This window comes from Herpailurus yagouaroundi, unplaced genomic scaffold (genome assembly GCF_014898765.1).
Source record: "Herpailurus yagouaroundi ecotype Mexico unplaced genomic scaffold, PumYag 197, whole genome shotgun sequence".
NCBI lineage: Eukaryota > Metazoa > Chordata > Mammalia > Carnivora > Felidae > Herpailurus > Herpailurus yagouaroundi.
Genome location: NW_024412428.1, coordinates 23,893,376 through 23,915,436, shown reverse-complemented (window position 1 = coordinate 23,915,436; position 22,061 = coordinate 23,893,376). Strand labels below are relative to the sequence as shown.

The 22,061-nt window shown below is 40.3% G+C and overlaps 1 protein-coding gene across 4 annotated transcripts in view; it reads left to right on the top strand.

Annotated features, from left to right (window-relative positions):
• Positions 1-22,061, top strand: part of LRCH1 (leucine rich repeats and calponin homology domain containing 1) — a 206,653-nt gene that overhangs the window by 146,710 nt on the left and 37,882 nt on the right. For all 4 annotated transcript variants that reach the window (XM_040448443.1, XM_040448445.1, XM_040448442.1 and 1 more), the window contains exons 5-15: positions 1,325-1,461; positions 2,195-2,322; positions 3,435-3,498; positions 6,968-7,073; positions 8,875-9,002; positions 10,295-10,362; positions 12,725-12,811; positions 17,191-17,280; positions 17,377-17,413; positions 21,160-21,213; positions 21,941-22,013. In XM_040448443.1, coding sequence (XP_040304377.1) covers positions 1,325-1,461; positions 2,195-2,322; positions 3,435-3,498; positions 6,968-7,073; positions 8,875-9,002; positions 10,295-10,362; positions 12,725-12,811; positions 17,191-17,280; positions 17,377-17,413; positions 21,160-21,213; positions 21,941-22,013 — 972 coding nt within the window. The remainder of the gene's footprint in view (positions 1-1,324; positions 1,462-2,194; positions 2,323-3,434; positions 3,499-6,967; positions 7,074-8,874; positions 9,003-10,294; positions 10,363-12,724; positions 12,812-17,190; positions 17,281-17,376; positions 17,414-21,159; positions 21,214-21,940; positions 22,014-22,061) is intronic.

Sequence of the window (22,061 nt, the reverse complement as noted above, 5' to 3'; positions counted from 1 at the left end):
GTGAGGCAAATCACTTACCCTGCTCTTGAGGGTAGGGGGTGCGGACTGGGTTTGGGCAGCGAATTATTCGGGGCAGTTTGCAAACTACACTTCCCGAGTTTCTCTTGCACGGCCGCCTGTCAGGAGCCGAGCTGGGGACCTGCCATGTGGGGTGCTCTGCTGCCTCTGTTCTAGCACTAGTCCCTCTGTTCTAGTCACTAGCCTCGTGACTCCTTGTGGAGTAATTCACACTCGCTAAGGCATGAAACAAGGAAAGTCCCTTACACGCCCAGATTGCAGTGAATAGGAGAGGAGATAACCGGTTGCTAAGAGCATCTTTGTTTGTGCAGCTTGAAGTGGCATAGCTGAGTAAAGTGAAAACCCTAGGGCCTACTGGGAGGAGAAGAGGAATTGTGTTCATGCTCACTGCAGGTCACTTCGTCTACGGCCCACTCATCCTCCATTTTGGAACTCCCTGTGTCTTCCAAAGCACCGTATTTCACCCCTTACCAGGTCCCATAACAAACGTGGCGAGGCCCCTGCGGACCGGAACCCGCTGGAGTGTCCCACACAAGAGAGACCTTAGTGGTTTGCCCCGTGTCACTCTACTTCTCTGGCGTGGCTCAGCCTCTTTGCTCTGCGGAATATATTTGACTTCGTTCCTTGCAGCTGCCAATGTCGGTTGGAATGCTTGAAATTACTGAGTGTTTACTGTGCCACTGGGTGGGGATTTTAAGCTAAATATAATGTTCTGTCTTGTTTGTGGAGCTACAGAAGACTTTTAAAAAGCAGCAGAATGGAGCCTCATCAAATCAGGATTACAGGGTCCATTGCAAAATTCCGAATTCAATAAAATTTAGTTTTTAAAGTGGAAGTAAAAAAACCATGAACATATTTCTTGTAACTAGTTCTGAGGTTATGCCGGCCCAGATACATTCACTGGATAAGAATATTTTGTAATTAGCACATTGTTCGTATGCTAGCAGCTGAAGTTAAAATATAAACATGACTGATGTGGTGTGGCTTACGTGATTGTTTTGCTGGAAGAGAGGGCTTTCTGAACAATAGATATTGTAAATGTCAAGTGTGTCCGGCTTCTATCAGAACTAACAACAATTTAAAATTATTGGGCTCCCAGTGAAAGATTTTCCCTCCCCTTTAGTAAAACATGTGACACACGTACTTCATATTCCTGATGCCTCACTTGCTTTGATTATGCTAAATGATAGTTTTCCTTGTAAGCAGAACATTAAGTTTTGAATGTTAAGCCGTTTAATCTTGTTGCTTTCTGAAATTGTTCTTTTTCTTTCTTTCTTTTTTTTTTTTTCCCTCCCCTGTTCTTTAGAACTAGTAGAACTTCCCTTGGTAAAGTTTGACTTTTCCTGCAATAAAGTGCTCGTGATTCCCATTTGTTTTAGAGAGATGAAACGGCTGCAGGTATTACTACTTGAGAACAACCCTTTGCAGTCTCCTCCAGCACAGGTGAGGGCCCGCAGCAAAGCGGTTTCAGGGAGAAATGCTGTCAGTGGTGTGGGGTTGGGGGGGGGCGTGGGGGCGGCAACTCTGGGCAGAGCCGGACCTCTGATCGTCTCCTGAATTCACACTGTTGTAGACTTGATCACAGTCTCTGAAAGATGAAACCATGGGTGAATCCGACTATAGTACGTTGTCTTCTGCTACATAGAGTCCGTTTACTAGCGTTTAGCTCACTGTTCTGATCGCTGCAGTCCCAGAATTAACAGGTGTGATTACGGCGGCATTTGTACGGTCATTGGAAACTCCTTCGTGGAGCGTGTGGCTTAGACTCAAGGAGGAATACATGCCTTACATTACTGTGAGCTGCGAAGTGGAGTTCAGACATTTTCAAATATGATTGTCGGTTTTTCAGAGATAAGTTTCGAATTCAGCTGTTAAACCATGTGGGAACAAAGTGAATGCTTCCAGAAGTGGGATGTTAAACCATGTCGGTTACCTGACTTCTATATTTTTTTACACTATTTAGACTTAAACACACTTCTGTTAGAATGGTTTTCTATTCAAAGTAGAATCTGGAAGAAATGGTTGCCTAAATTCTCGTATATTTTGGAGAGGCCAAATTGGGTGCGTATTGTTAAAGTGTTATTTTAAATGAAAATACACAGTCAAATGTCTAGGGTTTACATTTTGTTTTGCCGTTAAAAAACGTTAAAAATATGGGTTATTAATTTCTCCATAGATATGCACAAAGGGCAAAGTGCACATATTCAAGTATCTGAGCATACAAGCATGTCAGATGAAGACAGCCGACTCCCTGTATCTCCACACGATGGAGAGGCCACATTTACACCAGCACGTGGAGGACAGGTGGGTGTGACTGCAGTGGCTGAAAGCCCCTGTTTAGGATTTGTTTAGGCCAGAGTGCACCGGTTGGGTGGGTAAGTCCAAAAAATCCCTTGGTCTCTCTTAACCAGCGCAGATTTATGGTGTGGATAACCTTTCGGCATCTTGCAAATCTTACCTTCCCTAATCTAATCAATAATCGGTCTTTCTTGAGGACCATTTGTGTGTTATAATGCATATATATATATGTATCTTTATACATGCAATCCATAATATAAATATGGGTATTTTTTACTTATCAGTTAAAACACCCATAAAGGCTCAGGTATGCTTTTTTTTTAATTATTAATTTTTAATATGCCACCAGAACATTGTTAAGAAACACGACAGGTTTTGTGTTGTAATTGTCTTTTTAAAAATGCGGTGTGCATAGTTTTTGCCATTTCCTGTTTGGAACCGATGTGTTGGAATCCTTTCACATGCCCTTGGCCTTTTTGTGGCATAAATTGGGCCTTGAATTTTCAGAGAACAAAATTCCCACGCTGAACACATGTATAGAAACACAGGCTATTTTGAGAGGTCTTCATTGCAGAGACCTTTCCTTAACTTTTTACTAAAAGAGTAAACGTGGTGGCTTAAAATCTCAGGCTACCCTAATGATCGCTTTACTTAATGCTTAAAATATGTATTCATTATATTACTTTTATAAACATCAATTTATTTAGTCACTGGGTAAAAGGCTTACAGAATTATTGAAAGTAACTATAGAAAAGTTAAAAGCCTCTTGTAACGTAAAAGGTAAAAGCAATTAGGTAGTTTTTGCTTTTCGTACACTGGAATCACTAAAATGAGAACATTGTTAACTGTTTCAAAGAACAGGCCCCTTGGTTAGAGTATGAATTTATGAAACCCTGAACGCAAAGAGTTTGTCTTCTACTCTGCTTAGACAGAGTATCTGATTTTCATGAGGCCCTTGTCTTAACCTCCTTTAATATTGGGCTGATTCGTTGCCTTATGGTAGTAATAAAATTTGTATAGCAGAGTCATTACTTGAATATAAATTGATGTATCTTGTTGTGAACTTTGTAATTTCATTTTTTTCTAAATGGATTCCATACCGATGGCATCTATCCCAGCAAGAAGGATTCTGATTCGGGCGTTGGAAGTGATAATGGAGACAAGCGTTTATCTGCCACAGAGGTAAAGTTCGTGATTAGGTATTTTTCCTTCTGTGCTTCTAGCTGGATTTGCCTGCATTCCTGAACTCCTCTGTGGTAAAGGGCATTAATGCATCTATGTGAGAAGGTGTGATTATGTTTGTGAAAGCAATTTGAAATCCAAGTGTTATAGAAATATGAGCCGCTGTTAGTTTTTTCTGCATCTTTAATATTTTGTAAATGTCTCAAGGGTAGAGTCCCTATCTTCTTCCCCTCCCACCACACTCCTGACATTATCTAGAATATTCGTTTTTTTCTTAAAGTTGATTTCTTTATATTGAGGGAGGGAGAGAGAACACACATACATGTGTGCGCACACGAGCCAGGGAGAGGCAGACGGCGAGGGAGATCCAGAATCCTATGCAGGCTCTACCCTCTCAGCTGGGAGCCCGACATAGGGCTCAATCCCATGAACCGTGAGATCATGACCTGAGCCGAAATCAAGAGCCAGACACTTAACTGACAGAGCCACCTGGGTGCCCCTAGAATATTCTCGAATGCTTCATAAATATTAGGAAATGACTAAGAGTGGTCTGCAAGTACCCATGAGGCATTTTTATAAATGTGTTTGTTTCTAATTGACAGAATAATTTGGGAAAAACATTATTTGCATGGATAGATGTTAAGGAGTCAAATGTGCATTGCATTTTAGCAGTGTACCCACAGGAAGTGCGATTTTGAATAGCCAGAGTTTTTATAGCAATATTTGTTTTCCTGAAAGTCTTCGATTGTGTTTTTTTCAGACGGTTGGATAAAAGTTTGGTTACTTGTAAGCCAAGAAGCCACACGAGAGCTTCAAGTGGTTATAAATAGCTCAGTTAGCACATTTATCTCATTTATAGTTAGATTCCCCGAAACCTTTCACTAATATACCATTAAGTGGGGTTTCTTGAGCAGGGGAGCTAGAAGGGACAGCTGGTGGAGGGATTGGATGTATCATCAGTCTTCCCTTTTGAGGAAATCTATTGAGATTTTGTGGTTACTGAGTTTTGAAATATAATTCTACTCTTTGAAGATGTAATTAATAGGTCAGTTACCCCATTTAAGGAGTTCTCCTTTGTACTCTGTGTGACTCCAAGAAAGTGCCTTTTGCCTGTTCTCTTCAGGCGTTTGAGGATTAATGTGTAGCTAAGATATTGCATTTTACTTCCTACAACATGCTTTATAAAGCAATGTATTAGAAAATTAGGATACCTTAAAGTCTTTCTAATATGGAACATTTCGAAAGGAGTTTGTAGGGAGAAAAAGAAGGCCAATTTCAATAAAAGAAAATTACTCTCATGAAGCCACATGAATAGTTTACTGTGGTTCCCTGGGGGAGGAAATACTCAACACATTACTTTATAAGTTGTATTTAATTCAACTCCCTTAGCTTTATTAAAACTCATAAGTCCCCTGAAATGTCCCATTGTTTCAGAAATTACTCACCCTCAGCTTATTTTCTACGAAGTTAAAACAGACTCTGCTTTATCCTTTATCTGTTTTTTAAGGATAATTAAGTTCATTAATAAAACATCACACAAAGAACCTCATTATCCTTTTGTTCTCACTTAATATAAGTAGGAGGCTAAAATCATTCTAAAAGGAGGCCAAGGGTTTATTCTGTCCCTTTTAACTAGATGCATATCTTTGGAATTTTGCTAAGCTTTCAAGAGAGGAGGAGGGTGGAAGGAAGGACCACAGAAAGGATTTTATATTTGACAGTATTGAGTGCATGAATCTTCCCTCGGCGTTTTTGTCTGGTCTCACACGGCCGCCTCATTACCTGAGAACACCTCCAAGAAATTTGTAGAAGGAATAGCATTCTGACTCCTCCTCCAGTGTAGCTTTCTCTTTTCACTTTGTTTGGCAATTATGTTGTCATCTCACCGCTTACTAGGGTTTATCTGGCTCCCCACTTCTGTCTCCCTGTGGCATTTGCAAAGCACATCTCACTCCTTTGGCTGTTGCCATTGTCTGAGTACATTTAGCGTTTGTTTCTAAGAAGTTTAAAACGTGTTTTTCTGAAGATAAACATGCAACAAAAAACTGGCGGCTGAATGAATATCTGTTTACTGGATGAAATGCACACTTGTTTTGCACCGGTTTCTAAACGATTTGTGCATGCGTCCAAATGTAAACAAACACTATCCTGAAAGTCACGGCTTCAAAAATTGAGGAACAGCCCACAACTCCCTGAAATGTGTTCTGTGGAGGTTCATGATCCCTGTGATTTGGAAAGCTTTTTACTAAATAGGAACACTAAAATGGAGACATACGAAAGTCACCGAGGCTCTGTATTTCACTTGTGACGGAATCCTAGATTATCTGAATAAACTTCATCAGCTACTGTGAGAAACTAGCGCCCCAGAGACAACTTACTTTGAGTACTGAATTGAAGCCTTACTCTGAAAATTGCACGGAACACATTTCCTTTTAAGTACTACAGCCATTCAACACTTTCATATATTTGACGCAGCCTAAATTCCTATATTCTTCAACCTAAAACAGGGAAATAAACCGAAGCTTAATGTTGCACATAAGATGCACTGTAAATAAATGAGGTATTGTCACAGATCTTGTCTGCTTTTTTAAAAAAATTTTTTAATGTTTATTTATTTTTGAGAGAGAGAGACAGAGCACAAGTCGGGGGTGGGGGGGAGAAAGAGACAGAGACACAGAATCCGAAGCAGGCTCCAGGCTCCAAGCCCCAACATGGGGCTCAAACCCACGAACCTGGAGATTATGGCCTGAGCTGAAGCCAGACACTTAACACACTAAGCCACCCAGGTGCCCCCAGATATTGCCTGCTTTTTGTGACGAGCTGCATGAAACCCTAATGTAGTTTGGGAAATTGGTGTTGTCGTCAGATCTCAGAGTATCATTGCTATTACAACGATTGATTGGCCTTTGGGCCACTGTGATATTGACCATATTTATAACATCACACTATATATATTTACAATTATTCCTTTGTTCTGTCAGGTATTACATAGTCCTTCTTAGTGCCCTGACCATTGCTCTTAGGTTGGAAAATGCCATCAGGTACCTGACAAAATTTTAGCTCAAAACATGTACAGAGAGACACTTGAGTGTTAATTCAGTGAGTTTTGACAAAGCAAACACACCCATATTACCAGCTGCCCGTTCAAGAAACAGAGCTTTACCAGTACCCCAGAAAGCCCACTCATGCGCCCACCCTCCAAGCCAAGAGTAGCCGTTATCCAGACTTCAAACACCATGGATTAGTTTTGCTGGTTTTTGAACTTACGTAAGTGGAACCATGCTTTGTATCTGGCATCTTTTACTCAATATTATGTGTTTGAGAATCACAGTTTTGGTTTGTTGTTGTTTTTTTTTTTTTTTTTTTTTTTTTTTTTTTTTTTTTTTTTTTTTTTTATCACATGGCATTCTCTTAATCTACATTGAGAACTCTTGTCCCTGGAATAAAGCAGTGCACTATTCCTTTTTAGCCTTCTGATGAAGACACAGTTAGCCTCAACGTGCCAATGTCCAATATCATGGAAGAAGAACAGATCATCAAGGAGGACTCGTGCCATCGCCTTAGCCCAGTTAAAGGTCTGACAATGAATGATGGGGAGAAAGTGCTTGTTTTTACGTTTCAAATGCTATGTTTGCAATCTGTCCCGATAGGGCCTTAATGATAGCTAATGCTTATTGAGCATTTCCTGAGCACCAGGCTCTTTGCTCATCTGTGAAAGTGAGCCCATTTAAATTCCAAAACTCCGAAATTTTAATCATCTCCATCTTACAGGTGAGACAGTTTAAGTAACATGCCAGTGATCACACAGCTAGCCAGTAGTAGAGTTGTTTCGTTTTGAAGATTTATATAACAGTCTTTAAATCCACTCTTGGAAAGAAACTATTGCTATGTAGACCTATTAGGCAACAACAGCCGTGGTAGCACATGAAATCCCCAAATCTCACTGGCTTAACACAATCCAAATCAAGTCTACACGAGAGTTAGTGATTGGCAGGCAGCTCCTCTCCAAAGACCCACGCTGCTTTCATTCTGAGATTCCACCATCTTTAACACAAGACTTCCAAGGTCCTATTTTAGGGCAGAAGAGGGCTGAACATGGCGGTTTGCTCACAAGAGGTTTTTGATGGGCTGGGCCTAGGAGTGCCCATCTCTTACAAGCTAGGCTCGGACATATGGCCACTTCTAACCACATGTGAAGGGAGGAAATATAGTTGAGATGTGTGCCTAGGAATCCACTTGACTTTGGACACGATAGTTGACCTTAATTCTCTCACCTATAAGTGAGATGGTTAGATTAGGAAATATCTAATTACCTAATTACCCATGGTCTTCTGTAGCTCTTAAGTTCTGTGGTTCTCTAATAATCATCAAATGATCGCTAAGCACTTGATGTCCTGCCCACCTTGAAAATCCTAGCAACGTATTTCAGAAGTTGGTGGAAGCCCTCAGTTGATTACATTAGGGCAGGGTTTTGATTTTTTTTTTTTTTTTTTTTACTACTCCTATTTGTTCAGTGACTGTTAAAGAAAATCCTAAAATTTAGTGTTTGCTGATTTTTAGCACATGATTTCATGATATGTGAATAATAAAGAACTAGATTAATATGCAGATCATCTCCCTAACAGTTTGAATATGCCCTCATTAGTGATGGGGAGCTGTGTGAACCAACTAGCATTTGCTTTCACCTTCAGGTGAAAATCTGTCCAGCATATACCTTCAGGTTTTTTTAGTTTAGCACATAAGTTTAGCATTTATAAACGTTTATCTGAGGTTATGATTGGAACCATACACTCTCCAAAAAATATCACTGTATACTTCATGCAAGAATATAACTGCCTTTTTAGTAGATAATCTTTATAACATTGTACAGTATAGGAGGTAGTGTTTTAGGCAAACTTAAAATAAAAGAATTCTGTGATTTGTTACCAGTGAGTTTTCTAACTCTTTGTTCTAGAAGTGGGTATTCTGCTGGGGGGAGTCCTTAAAGGTAGCCCTCCTTGGTTCTTTTTAGTTTCCAGATCGGGGAGAAGAGATCTGTTTGCTGTTCCATTTGCTTCTTTATACTTTCTTTCCTCTGTTTCTTGAGAAAGTTACAGGAGATCTCATTGCTTTCATAAGGGACTAAGCCACGAAGAGGAGTTGACTTTCCAGTTCATTTTGGGGGGCTTTCCATTTCTTTTACTTCTCTCCCTCCTTTTCATCCTTTATTCATCTTTTCCTGACACCCTCAGGGAAGAGAGAAGTGGGGTCACTCATACACCTCTATAAGAGGTAAGAGAGGAGACTGAAATAGTTAGCTGGTTTTGAGGTTCATCTGTGCTTTGCTTGTCTCTTCATGAGACCGTCTTTTTGTCTTTCTCTGTATTTTCCTGATAGGGGACTTTCATCAGGAATTTCAACCAGAGCCTTCCCTTCTGGGGGACAATGACAACTCAGGAGAAGAAAGAGACCAATTTACTGATGGAAGAGATGTTCTCCGTTCAGAATTTATAACGTACATTAAGGCAAGTTGAGGATCAAATAATTTTTTTTTAATCTTCTTTTGTTTGTCACCTTAACATTTAAGTTCACGGTTACCAATCTGTCACCTTAAATGCCAACGTACTGCCGGTGTCCTCAGATTTTTATAACATGGAACATCTTCTCAAAGTTTGGGGTGTGTATTTTCTGACATTAGGAGCTGGTCCCTGTCAGACATAACCTCTCCGTTTGTCTGTAAATGTGTCTGATTTTCTTTTATATTTTATATTCAGTAATTGCTTGGCTTTCCACCACTCAGTGCATCAGGATAAGTTTGCAAATGTAAGAATTGCCATTACCATCTAGTAAAAGTTAACACGGAAAGAGATTCACATTCTTTTCAATGCATTCTAGGTGAATACTTTTCTTAGAAGTATGTCCATTGTAAAAAGAGAAAAGTGGAAATTTTTAAAATCTGGAAATGAATGTCTTCTCTTTCTGGAAAGGTCACTCTGAGGGATTTTCTGTTAACTGTTTTATACTTTTTTCCCAAGAACACACACACACACACACACACACACACACACACACACACACACACCCCTCGTCTCACAAACAGTACAATGCATATTCTCATGTGACTGACAAACCCAACTAATAATGGAGTAATCTGTCAACAGCAAGAGGTGCTAAGAGGGTAGTAAGAAATAGAATTAAGCTTTCCATTTCTGACTCTAAGTTAACCGGTATTGTGGTCCTGGGTCAGATCTCTTTAATTTAATTTCTAATTGTGGTAAAATATCTATAACATAAAACTTACCATTTTAGCCATTTTTAAGTGTACAGTTCAGTGAAATATTCTCATTGTTTTGCAGCCATCACCACCATCCATCCCCAGAACCTTTTTTATCTGGTAAAACTGAGACTTCAAACCCATTAAACTGTAATTTCCCATTCCCTGCCCCCCCCCCCCCACCTCCCTTGGGAGCCACCATTCTGCTTTCTGTCTCTATGGGTGACGACTCCAGGGACCTCATATAAGTGGAATCATACAGTATTTGGCTTCTTGTTACTGACTTATTCCACTGAGCATAATGTCTTGAAGGTTCACCGTGTTGTAGCACGTGTCGGAACTTCCTTTTGAAGGCTCGATGACGTTCCATTGTATGTATAGACCATATTTTGTTTATCCATTTATGTGTAGATGGACACTTGGATTGTTTCCACCTTTTGGCTGTTGTGGCTAATGGTCCTGTGAACATGGACGAGGGCAGGGTTTGACTGTTGACTCTTGATAGCCAGTGGCTCTCAGAATTCCCATATCTTCTGTCCACAGGATAGGGCTGAGGACTGTGAAGAACTGTTACGGATAGAAGAGGACACGCACTGGCAACCTGAGGGAATGTGAGTATCCAGGGCCTGGTTATGAGCTACCTGTAAAGTTCATGGTTCAAGCAGAAGGCAGCCCTGTCGTGATAGAATTTTGGTCTGCTTTACTTTGGGTAAGCCTATTTTCTCACCCAGTGATATTGATAAGGTTTTCTTATCATTGATAAGTTTTTCCTATCATTCCTATCAATAGCTTTTTCTCTGTCCGATGCTTATTGTCATGGTATTGGGGTGTTACGGTGCAAGGTCACACCTCTTCCTTGGCCTTGAGTTTCAATCTGATTGGAGGCTGTGGATAGAATGTGATTCAGGAGATTAGATGAAGTTTCTAAACTGGAGATTCTAGCTTACTGCCATTTGTCTGAAGAAACCAACAACTGGACCCAGAGCAATATGTAGTCCCAGTCACTCTTTACCTAGCCTTCAGGTTCAAGATCTGAGAAAACCGTATACCTCTCATGTCTTGGTCCTGTGTCTAAAATTGTAATAGCTAACATTTATTGAACACTCCATGCTCGGCAGTGTTCTAAGTATTCCATAGGTAGTAACTGATTTCATCTTCACACCAAGTCTGTATGATAAGTTCTATTATTATCCCCCATTTCACATATGACAAAACTGAGGCACAGAGAGATCAATGATCTTGCCCCAGGGTTACAAAGGGCTGGCATTGAACCCAAGGAATCTCACATCACATGGATATCCCTTTAACTCTATTGCACATAAAGATTTACTTGGCCAGCTTTACAGGGGAGGGCCTGAGTCATCTATTATATGATGAACCATTTCCAGGGGAATTGAATATGGACCCATGTGGCATGCAGTAGATTTTTGGTTCCCAGGATTTTGTTTTCCATGATCTGGCATGTGGGCCTGGACCTTCCTTCATATCTTGTAGGAGACTCCCCCTTAGTGAGTCTTTATTATATTAAAAGGTGTTTCCACTTAGGGGCGCCTAGGTGGCTCAGTCGGTTAAGCATCCGATTTCAGCTCAGGTCATGATGTCACGGTTCGTGGGTTTGAGCCCCACGTCGGGTTCTGTGCTGACAGCTCAGAGCCTGGGTCCTTCTTCAGGTTCTGTGTCTCCCTCTCTCTCTGCCCCTCCCCTGCTCATGCTCTGTCTCTCTCTCTATCTCAAAAATAAATAAACACTAAAAGAAAATTAAAAAAGAAGTTTTTCCACCTAGAGAAACACGTTGACCTATATTCTGTAGTGGAGAGCAGGAACCATGATCAAATATCTCTTGACCTTTAAAAACATTGCTGGGTACCTTTCACATCACTGTCCTGTATTATCTATTCATTGAATATATTTCTGTAATATCAAGGAGGACTAGCTTGATTATAGAATCAAAGAATTATAGGGAAGAGATTTTGTAGGGAGGGTGTTCTTTTAAACCACAGTGGACTCTGGAACAATGCAGGAATTGGGGACACCAACCCCAGCACAGTTAAAACCTGTATATTACTTTCAACTCCCCCCCCCCGACCTGCCAAATTTTACTACTAAAAACCTACTGTTGACCAGAAGACTCACCAATAACATAAACAGTTGATTTGCCTATATTTTGTATATGTATTATATGATGTATTCTTAAAAACATACCTAACTTTGTCTGAACTTTCTCAGTATTCCTAGGCTATGCATTTCATCTGTGAATTTTTTCAAATTGCTGCAAATCTCTAAAAAATTTTCCAATATATTTTTGGAAAAAAAAAAAAAAAAACAAACCTGTGTATAAACGGACCCATGCAGTTCAAACCTGCGTTGTTCAAGGGTCAACTGTGTATAAGGCTTTGGAAGCCCCATTCTAAATCTTCTATCTGATCGTTCTCAACCCTGCCTGTGGAGCCCCAGTCTCTGGCTTGGCCTTTTGTTCAAGTGCCACAGATGATTTTGCTGCCTGAAGAGCCTGCACTGAGTGAGAACCACTATCCCACAGCAAAATCCCATATTGTATGAAAGCAGTAAAACCAAGCAAGCCACACTGGTAGCACTGGAGTTGGAAGAGGCAAAAGTATTGTAGGCCTGCTGCATCAGGGCATCCCCCAGGGCTCAGGAGAGCACAGCGAGGGAACCACAAAGAGAGCACATCGCCTTGATTTTCTAGAGGAGCAGATACAGGCCCGTGGGCATTGAGACTTTGCGTGAGCTGCTATTTAATAGCAGAGCCAGGCTTCCCCCACCCAGTAGCTCCATTTCCACCACACTCTGGCCATCTCCTCTGCAGGTACTGATACACGTTCATTATAGGGTGGAGTTTGTGGAAATCACTTTTACACGTTAGATGCATTTTTATAAGTGTGCTCTTAGGAATCTAGATAATATCCATGTTCTAGTAATCATTGTCACTCTTATGCTTGGTTCATGCTACAGAATAAGTTCATCCAAAGACCAGGATGTGGATATGGCGATGATCGAACAGCTGAGAGAAGCGGTAGATTTGCTGCAAGATCCCGACAGGTACGTGTGTCTTTCCTTGGCCCAGGTTTCGTGTGAGTATATCGTCTCGCCTTTAAAAATGTCTGTACACAGTTTGGGCTCAGTCTAACCCCCAAAAAGAAAAGCTTTTGCAAGATCCATAAGCGTCAGAGTCACACTTCTGGAGTGATGGAGATCGTTCCCCCCTTTTGCTACCCCTTAATGAAATGTATTCACCCTTCATGAACTTCATATGGGAGTTTTTGGCATAATTCTTAGAAAATAGCAACACGATGAAAATGCATATTTGATGTTGCCTCAAGTTCAACTCCTGACTTCTAGAAATACCAAGGAGATTTTCCAAAAATGAAAGAATTGTTTTATCAAGTGCTGTCGTATTTGTTTTGAGATGCCAAACTTATGTTACCTAAACAATATATTTCTAAAGATTGGGGTTATGAGATAAGTTTTTAATTGAATTGGCCATTGTCATCAGAGGCACAGAATGCAGTAGATACATTTTTTGGTTTCTTAGCAAAGGATCATGGAATTCCCGTGAACAAAATATTTTTCAGTAAGACAATATAGCCAGTATCAGGTACTAACTACTTTATCCCTAGGAAAATAGATCCAAAGCTTATTCCTGGTAAACTGTTTATGAGTCTTGTGGACTTAAATATGAAAATGATACGGTCTCGTAATATGGTGAACACAGAAATTATACCACATTTTGGCAATTCATGAAAAGGGTGGTTAGCAAGTCCCAGAGCGCCAGTAATGGCTCACCACCAATGTTGCTTGGCCCTAAAAGAATAGTGATGGGTCAGTATGTTTGGCTGAAAGTCTTTAGCGATTGATTTGAAAAGCATTTCAGTTCTGTAGACATTAATTGAGTGCTTAGAGATCATGGGAAGATCTACTGCGTGCACCTCTGGGGATATAAAGATGAACAAGACACAGCCCTTGCCTTCTAAGAACTTAAGCTATGGTAGAGATGGCTTTGAGTAGCTATTTGTAAGTGTAATGGATTTAGGTGCTTGAAGTGATAGGCTCCAGTGAATTCCTGGCCGCAGATGGAAATGGGGAGATGGCGGGGCTGGCCTCCCTGAAGGCTGGGGTAGTTCATCTGGGCCTTTAATTACTGGCCATTTCATGGAAAAAGCAAACCCTGGATTGAATTAAAAGCTTAGGCAAAGGCATGGAGGTCAGAAGGAGTGGAGCAGGCGTGGACTCTACCTGGGAGGTTGGGGTCTGGCCGTTTCCACCTTTTAAAAATCTGGGCAGTGCTTCTGATGCACAGCCAGGGCTGAGAAGCTGTGGAGGGGCAGTCGGAGGGGTGCTGAGGACGTCTTCAAATGCTGTGTTGAGGAGCCCAGACTTTATTTTATATATAGAGGGAGGTGGTGGTACTTTAAAAGCATGATTATTCATGTTCCTAATTCTCCCTACTGTGTGGCTCAGAGCCTGGCTTATTCGTGAATGCCTAATCAAAGCGTGTTCTTTAAAGAGCTGCGTTTCACATTCTAAACCAGGGAAGTCAGTGAGAGGGTGGGAAACAGGGACAAGAGGACACGTGTGTGTGTTGTATGTGTTTGTGGGAAATTATAAGGAATGGGGAAGCAGCTCATCTGGGGGTAAAGAACAGATTTTGGATCAGCCAGCCACAGGTTCTGAACCCAGCTCCAACACCACTAATGTGGGTTAAGATATAACTGTACTGTACGCCAGTTTCCTCCTCTGTGAGATGGGATCCACGTACTTACTTTTTAGGATTGTGAAGATCTGAAATAATTTATAAACTGCTAGTAGGAAGGCAAATTAGCAAAACCATTCTAGAAGACATCCTAGTAGTACATGGCCGTTGTCTAAAATATATGTAAACTTTTTGAAATAAATTCTAAAAATGTATCCTAAGGGACGAAGAGATAGGAACAAAGATTATGAGGGAAAGATGTTTTTATAGCAAACATTTGGGGAAAATGAAATAATGTAATATTTTAGAGATACTTAAATATAATTTGGTCCTTTATAAAATGGAATAGAACATGGCTGATACAATGTGTTTTTTTAAATTTTCCAATATATTTTAGAATGCTCATTTTAGGGGCACCTGGGTGGCTCAGTCGGTTAAGCGGCCGACTTCAGCTCAGGTCATGATCTCGCGGTCCACGAGTTCGAGCCCCGCATTGGGCTCTGTGCTGACAGCTCAGAGCCTGGAGCCTGTTTCAGATCCTGTGTCTCCCTCTCTCTGACCCTCCCCATTCATGCTCTGTCTCTCTCTGTCTCAAAAATAAATAAACGTTAAAAAAAAAAAAGAATGCTCATTTTATAATCACTTTAAAAGTATATAAAATGCAAAGGTTTGATCCCAATTGTATAGACTGAATTAGGTCTTATTTGTGTCAGAAACAGAAAAAAAATTAAAACTGGAAGGAAATATATTACTGGGGATGTTTTTCTGTAGGTATTTCTAAATTAGTATTTTTTTTTATACTTTTATGAATTGTAGACCCTTAGCAGGCACTGTTGTAGTTCTTTGGCAGGTTATTTGCGGTGGGTGGTGAGAACAGTGTGAAGGAACAGTGCAGACTGGTTAGATATGAGCACCAGGTTTCTGGTTATCTGAGATGGGGAACCAAGAGGGCCCCAGGGTTGAGGAGAAGGATGTTGTGGTCCGCGTAGGACGTGCCTAATAAAGTCCAAGGTGGCAATGTCCATTCTGCTGCTAGGAGTTTGGTTCTGGGGCTTCGAGACTTAGATTTGAAAGTCATTTCGTAAGGTGCTTCAGTAACAGAGCTGTATAATGAGGATGAGATTCCCAAAGCCAAGCGTATAGATGGGAAGGGAACATGAGTCCAGAATCGAGACTTAAAGTGTGACATTACAGAGAAAGGACCCCCCTTGGGCTCAAACTTAATATATTATTTCAATACTTGTACCTTTTGCATTTTGTATCACGCCCCCAATAAACGTTTCTTACAAATTTGAGATTGATTAATATGTGAACCACAAAGTGAAAAAGAACAGCCTCGTTTGGGGGAAATAAAAGTGGCTGGGGAATGTGGGCCCGGAGCCCAGTAGTGAAGATCTCGGTGACCCGGAGGAGGGTTCCCAGCTCTGGGCCTTAATTTCGTCATCCTTCATGAGAAGTGCGATGAACTGAGGACCTCAAGATTCCTCTCTAGCTTGGAAACATTTGAGGCAGTGAGTTGCCAAGAATGTAGAGCGAGTGGAATGGTGGGTGTGTGCTCGAATTGCGAATTGCAGAACAGCCCTGAGTAACTTTCCAAGAGCTAATTGATTTGCATCTTTATGGAATGCTATTTTAAAATCGTATCATATTGTAAAACTTTATATGGCTTTCATTTGCTGCCTAAAATAACTCACTACTTTGGCTGCTTTAGATCTTTGTTGTTCATCCTGAATAATTATCATGATAGGACAGTTCTAACTTATAATAATGTTTCTGTGAGCCAGTATAATAGCGATAAAGAAAGGGTCACTGTTTGTTTCTATTAAGAGAGGGCTCTTCAAGAGGTCACTTATTTCTAGCTGCTTGGGACTGAATATTAATAATAAAAATACACATAAATATTGGGTTTTTCCTTTATCTCATATTTCATAGGTCCAAACTTTTTGTTGTTTGAGTTAAACCACTGATTATAGGATTAAATTTTAGAGGTTTACCTTTCATACAAACTTAACATCAAAAAAACCTAGTTGAATACTGGTATCATATTTTGTCTTTATCTTGGTTTCTTTTTTAAGGATTTCTGATTATAGATTTGACAGCATTTTCAGTAGGGCATATATAATATGACTCATCCCTACCTTTTACAGTAGCCTTGTAACTTTCATATGACTTACAGAAATTCCTGGTTTTATAGATCTTAAACAGAATTCAACTCTTAAAATTGCAGAAATTCAGAAACTATCTGTAAGGCAATTTCAGAAATAAAATTGCTTGTGAATTCTAATTTTTTAAAATGAGAGTACTAGTACATATCAGAGATATCTTCCTATTAAAACAAAATGCCCTTCATACATATAATATAGTACTCTTAGCAATTTTATTTACCTCTATAAATTAATCAAGTTCTAGAATAGAATTTTGTGCTACCTATGAATATTATGACTTTGAAAGAAATTGCTATTATATTGCAAATAAGTTGTATTTCAGTACCAATAGCAGATAGAAAATGATGTTCAAATTATATAAAATTTTGCACATGGTGGGAAAATACCACGTAGCTTGAAATTTCTACCATAAACCTTTGATTACTTAATCTAACGATAAACATAACTTTTTAATATACTAAAATTATAAACTAAATATGACCCAAAGCATTGGATTTATTAAAATCATAGAACCTACAAAAAGTTTAACTAACATGCTAACATCTTTTTTTCCTACTCTTTAGATTAAGCACAGATGTTTCAGAGAGAAATGTTGTAAACTTTTATCCTGTGGAATCAGCAGAAGCCTTAGACTTACAAGATTCTGCACTAAAGTATGTTGACCTTTTTGTAACTAAATGTATTTTCTCTTTCTACATTGAAGTATGTATGCTTTAAATTCCACTTTATATCCTTTTTTTTTCCTACAGTGGTCAAATACAGCTGGAGACCTCTCCCGTTTGTGAGGTAAGGCTGCTCTTGGATTAACCAGAGCTCCGTGCAGTCCTCCGCCATGGAATGGTGGCTCCCGTATTCTGCAAAGATTTATCATTGGGATAGAACAGTCACTGAACCAGTATTTGATTTTATGAATGGTCTGTTTTTCTGATTTTGTATACTTCTGCCTTATTTAGTTTTCCTGTGTATTATACTTCCGTCTTCCATTAAAGATGAGGGTCGGCCATTTCCATTAAAATCTCGAAATTTCTCGGGTCAGATGGTCTTGCTGAGCCAGGCAGTAGCAACTGAGATCCCTAAGGAACCCCGAGACATCAGAAAGCGTAGGCCCATTCATTGCAATTTTAGAGCCAAGAAGGAAGCCTCGGAAGTGGCCAGGAGAAAATAAACTACAAAAGACTTGAAAGGCAAGGACAAATGATTTGAGAAGTCCCTAGGAGGATTAGGAGACCTTAGCAGAGAGACCTGGGGAGTTATTTGGGGGCAGAGTAAGGGCAGAATTACTCTGGGTGAAATGTGGTTGGCTGCTGAAAGCAGTTTTGACTAGATGAGCCTAAACGGTCCCAGAGAAGCAGTTATATAAGGAGGTTTGAGCTGGTGACTTGGGAGTGAAACCTGGGTGGCACTCTAATTCATCTCTCCTTAATGAGTGGCTTTAGGATGGCTAATTCCAGTATACACACCAGTTTATGTCCCCTGAAGTGTCTGAGCATGGGGAGTGTAGGGAAGCAGTTTCACACTCTTTACTAGCGAAGTCTGTGTTGAGGAAGAGGAGAGAGAACTACTGTGATTTCATTGTTGAGAGCCGTGCCTTAGAATTGTGTTGAGTTGTAATCCTACCTCAAAGACTTGCTAACTGGGCAACTGTGGGCTATCTCTCCAAACTTCACCTTCATTTTCTCTAAATTGGGACCCGTCTCACAAGCCGGGGCACCTAGGTGGCAGCTGTTACTCTGACTCTGCCACTCTCTTGTTGTTATCGGTGTGGTCCTTAGAATTACTGCACCGTGTCTTTCCCGGTAGAGGCATCATTGGATTACCCAGTTCTGGAACATCAGGAAGCATCTTATGTGAAGGCTGCCCCAGCACCATTCCAACGGGCTCTCTCCTTTGAGACACAATACTTGTGATCCTGTGCAGGCCCACTTTTCTGTTATTGAGTGATTGATGATAGTTGATCCGCTTTTCTTCAAAAGCTTCCTCTTTGGAAATAATTTGAAACTTACAAAAATGTGGGGGAAAATTGTAAGATTCTATTAAAAGTTACCAAAATGGCATCCTTTTACCTGGAGTTACCTATTATCAACGTGTTACCTCATTTGCTGTATTGTTTCTTGTCTTTGTTTCTCCACACACAGTTCTTTTTCTGAAACATGTGAGAGTTTCATACATCATAGTCCTTTTTTCCTAAACATTTCAGTGTACGTTTTCTGAGAAGAGATTTTATTTTACCTAACTACGTTTGGTTATCACGTTCATAAATTTACATTGATAAAATGTTTTCATCTAATCTACCATTCATGTTCCAAACTTTTCAGTTGATCTAATGATGTTCTTCATTTTTTCCCTTCTAGTGTAGGGCCCAGTCTAGGGGCAGGTGTTGTATTTAGTCATGCGGTATCTACAGTTTCCTTTATTTTGGGACATTTCTGTAGCTTTTCCTTGGTTTTTATGGCCTTGAAATTTTGAAGACTATAGCTCTCTTCTCACTGGTGTATGCCCCTTATTTTGTGGGACAGAAGTTCCTCCTCTTTCCCACGTTTAGATTGAGATTCTATGTATTTCATTGGGATACTGCATGGGTGATTTGTGTCCTTCTCAGGATATCCCCTATGTCGTGTGGCCCTCAGAGATGATGTTAATTTGATTACCCAATTGTTGCTTAACAATCATGTAATTACTATCCTGTTTTTCTGCTACAACCAGTAAGCATTCAGTGAACAGTTACTTTAGGACCCTGGGTGCGTGATTTCAGGAATACCAGTGAGACACAAATCCTCTAGAACAAAGATATCTCTACTCCACCTCTGATTTATAGTGTTTTGTGTTCATATATATATATATTTTTTTTTTTCCTTTTTGGTTGAATGAGGACTCCTATTTGGCATAGGAAGTTCTTACTCATTGTCTCCCTTCTCTAGGGCAGTCATCTGTCCACGACAGGCACGTGTCAATGATTTTAAAAAGGAGGGATAGGTTGGCTGGCTCTAGAAGTCCCAGGGAGGAGGAAGAGGAAGTAACGGATTAGCAATGCCGGTGCCAGTGATGATACAGAACTTAAATGTGATCCTCATCAATGATGTGGTTGTTTTTACATTCTCTCCTCCATCTCATTCAGGAGGAAAGTAATATCTGTAGTGTAATCTTGACTCAGTTAGCCAGTGTTTGTTGAGTACTTGTGCTGGATTTCGTCTTGTTTTTGGTGTCAAGGACTGGGGTATTAAGGATATGAACTTGTCCTTCCTTTTAAGGTGTTTTAAAAATTATGAAGGGAAGAAGACTTAGATTTTGAAAAACTTGAGAGGAGGATATGACATGGTCTGTAATCCTGAGTGTTTTAGGTGCTCTGGGAGACCGGGGAAGAGATAGGAAGTTAAGGAGAGGGAAGTAAACCTGGGTTTGGGGGGTAGTTTGGACTTGGGTCGGCCCCAGGAGGCTGTGCTGAGCAAGGAAGCAGGCAGCCGTGGCAGAATCAGGACCAGGCGTGAACTGAGGAATGAATGAGTGGGTGGTGCCCAGTTCGACAGGTGAGGCTGCAGTTATGAAGTGGTTTATACATCACATTGTCTGACTTTACATATACTTTAGATGACTGTCTGTATCAAGTTTAGGTAGCATTGGCCTCCATTCAGGAAGAATTGCAAATGATAGTCTCATTCATAGATAGTAACAAATTGGGGAAGGTATTGGGGGCACAACAGGAAAAAAATCAGAGGAAGGAATTGCTTATAGAGGATCAGCCCTGCAGATACTTGTTAGTAGTTCTAACAAAGCTGCTTAACTGGGTAGGGAAATTAATGACATTTTATTCTAAATATATGTTTTTCCTTTGGATTTGTCAAAGTTCAGAATATTTTTTAAATAGCACTCCTCAGTAGGAACAGACATCTTAAATTTATACTGATTTGGCGTAGTGTAAATGAAGATGCTTATATTAGTTATCCCCAGATTTTTATTAGGGTAATCTGTAGGGTTCTTGATCACGATATGCAGAAGGCAGATCTGAGTAACATAAGCTAGAGTTTCCTCCTTGGTTGCCAAAGCAAACTGGCATTGAATGGACAACGTTAAGATCGTGGCAGGTAATTTGGAGTCCAGGCATGTACGTTTATTAAAAGCTCCCAGTGGGGTTCTGTGTATTTGGGAAGTGCTGCATTAGACCATTTCTAAAAACCTCTCGTTCAAATGGGGGGGTGGGAGCCGGCAAGTGGCTTAGTAACCTAGCAAGGCAGGTACTTTGGGCTGAACTCTTTGCTCTGGGAGATTCCTTTTCTTAGTTTGTGTGATACTTTAGATGTATTTTGTGTGTGTGTGTGTGTGTGTGTGTGTGTGTGTGTGTGCGCGAATGTAATAGCTGCATGTTTTTAGCAAATGTAAGTATGAACTACTTAGCTACTTAACACACTGAATAATTAATTCCGTGTATATTCCTTGTGTGCCTGTGTACCAGGGATATGATGGAAGTCAGAAGGATGTAGTTCTTGCCTCAATAATTTTATGGTCTAATAAATATACCATGCATTTTTTTCCTTAAGGTGCAAAATGACCTAACATTACAGAGTAATGGGAGCGAGTATTCTCCAAATGAGGTGAGTTTCCTGAAGATTCACGTAAGCTGAGGTATTTTGTGCAGACTGAATTGGAATATCTTTGACAGAAATACATAATCTGAGACTGTCAGGATTCACGACCCAATTGTATTGCAGATTCTCTGGGGGAGTCTCTTTCATTAGCTATCCTAGTCTTAGCTGGCCCTATCCATAATTAAGGATTAATTTCATAAGGTATATTTTGAAAAGCAAATATGGCAACATCTTTGTAGAAGACAAAGTGATGGCTCAGACAGGCAATATTTAGAATGTCCTGGTATCCATAAATGATTCAGTGTGTGCCTTCCCTGTAGATGAGACATCTGTTCAGTGTTATCTGTCTTCTTATTTCGCTGTGTTAGGACATCATTCCTCAGATGTCCCCTCTGTGAGGTGGATGTGAGTGTGTTCCTGTGTATGTATACACATGCACACATCTATTCTGCAGCAGAAAGGGATTGCCAGTTTCACATGATTGTAGAATATTTTTTTATTGAGCAGATAACAGTTAGCTCTCCCTCCCCAAACAACATTCTGTTGATGATGCCGCTTAAAGCATTTGCAGTGCTAAGATGCATCCAATATCAAATTTTTTGGTCCGGGCTTCATCACAAAGCAGCAAATCCAAAAGGTAGCGGTCTTACTATAATCCTTGAACGTAGAGAAGCACATATAGTTCTGCTTTCGGGTGTTGTTTTTAAACCGTCTTTTCTTTCTGATCCTGCAGATTAGAGCCAACTCCCCTGCCATCTCTCCTACCGCCAACAGCACGGGGCCGTTTGGCCTGAAGCCTCGATCAGGTAAATGAAAACCTCAGCATCTTTGTACTCGTAAATACTCAGTGGCTT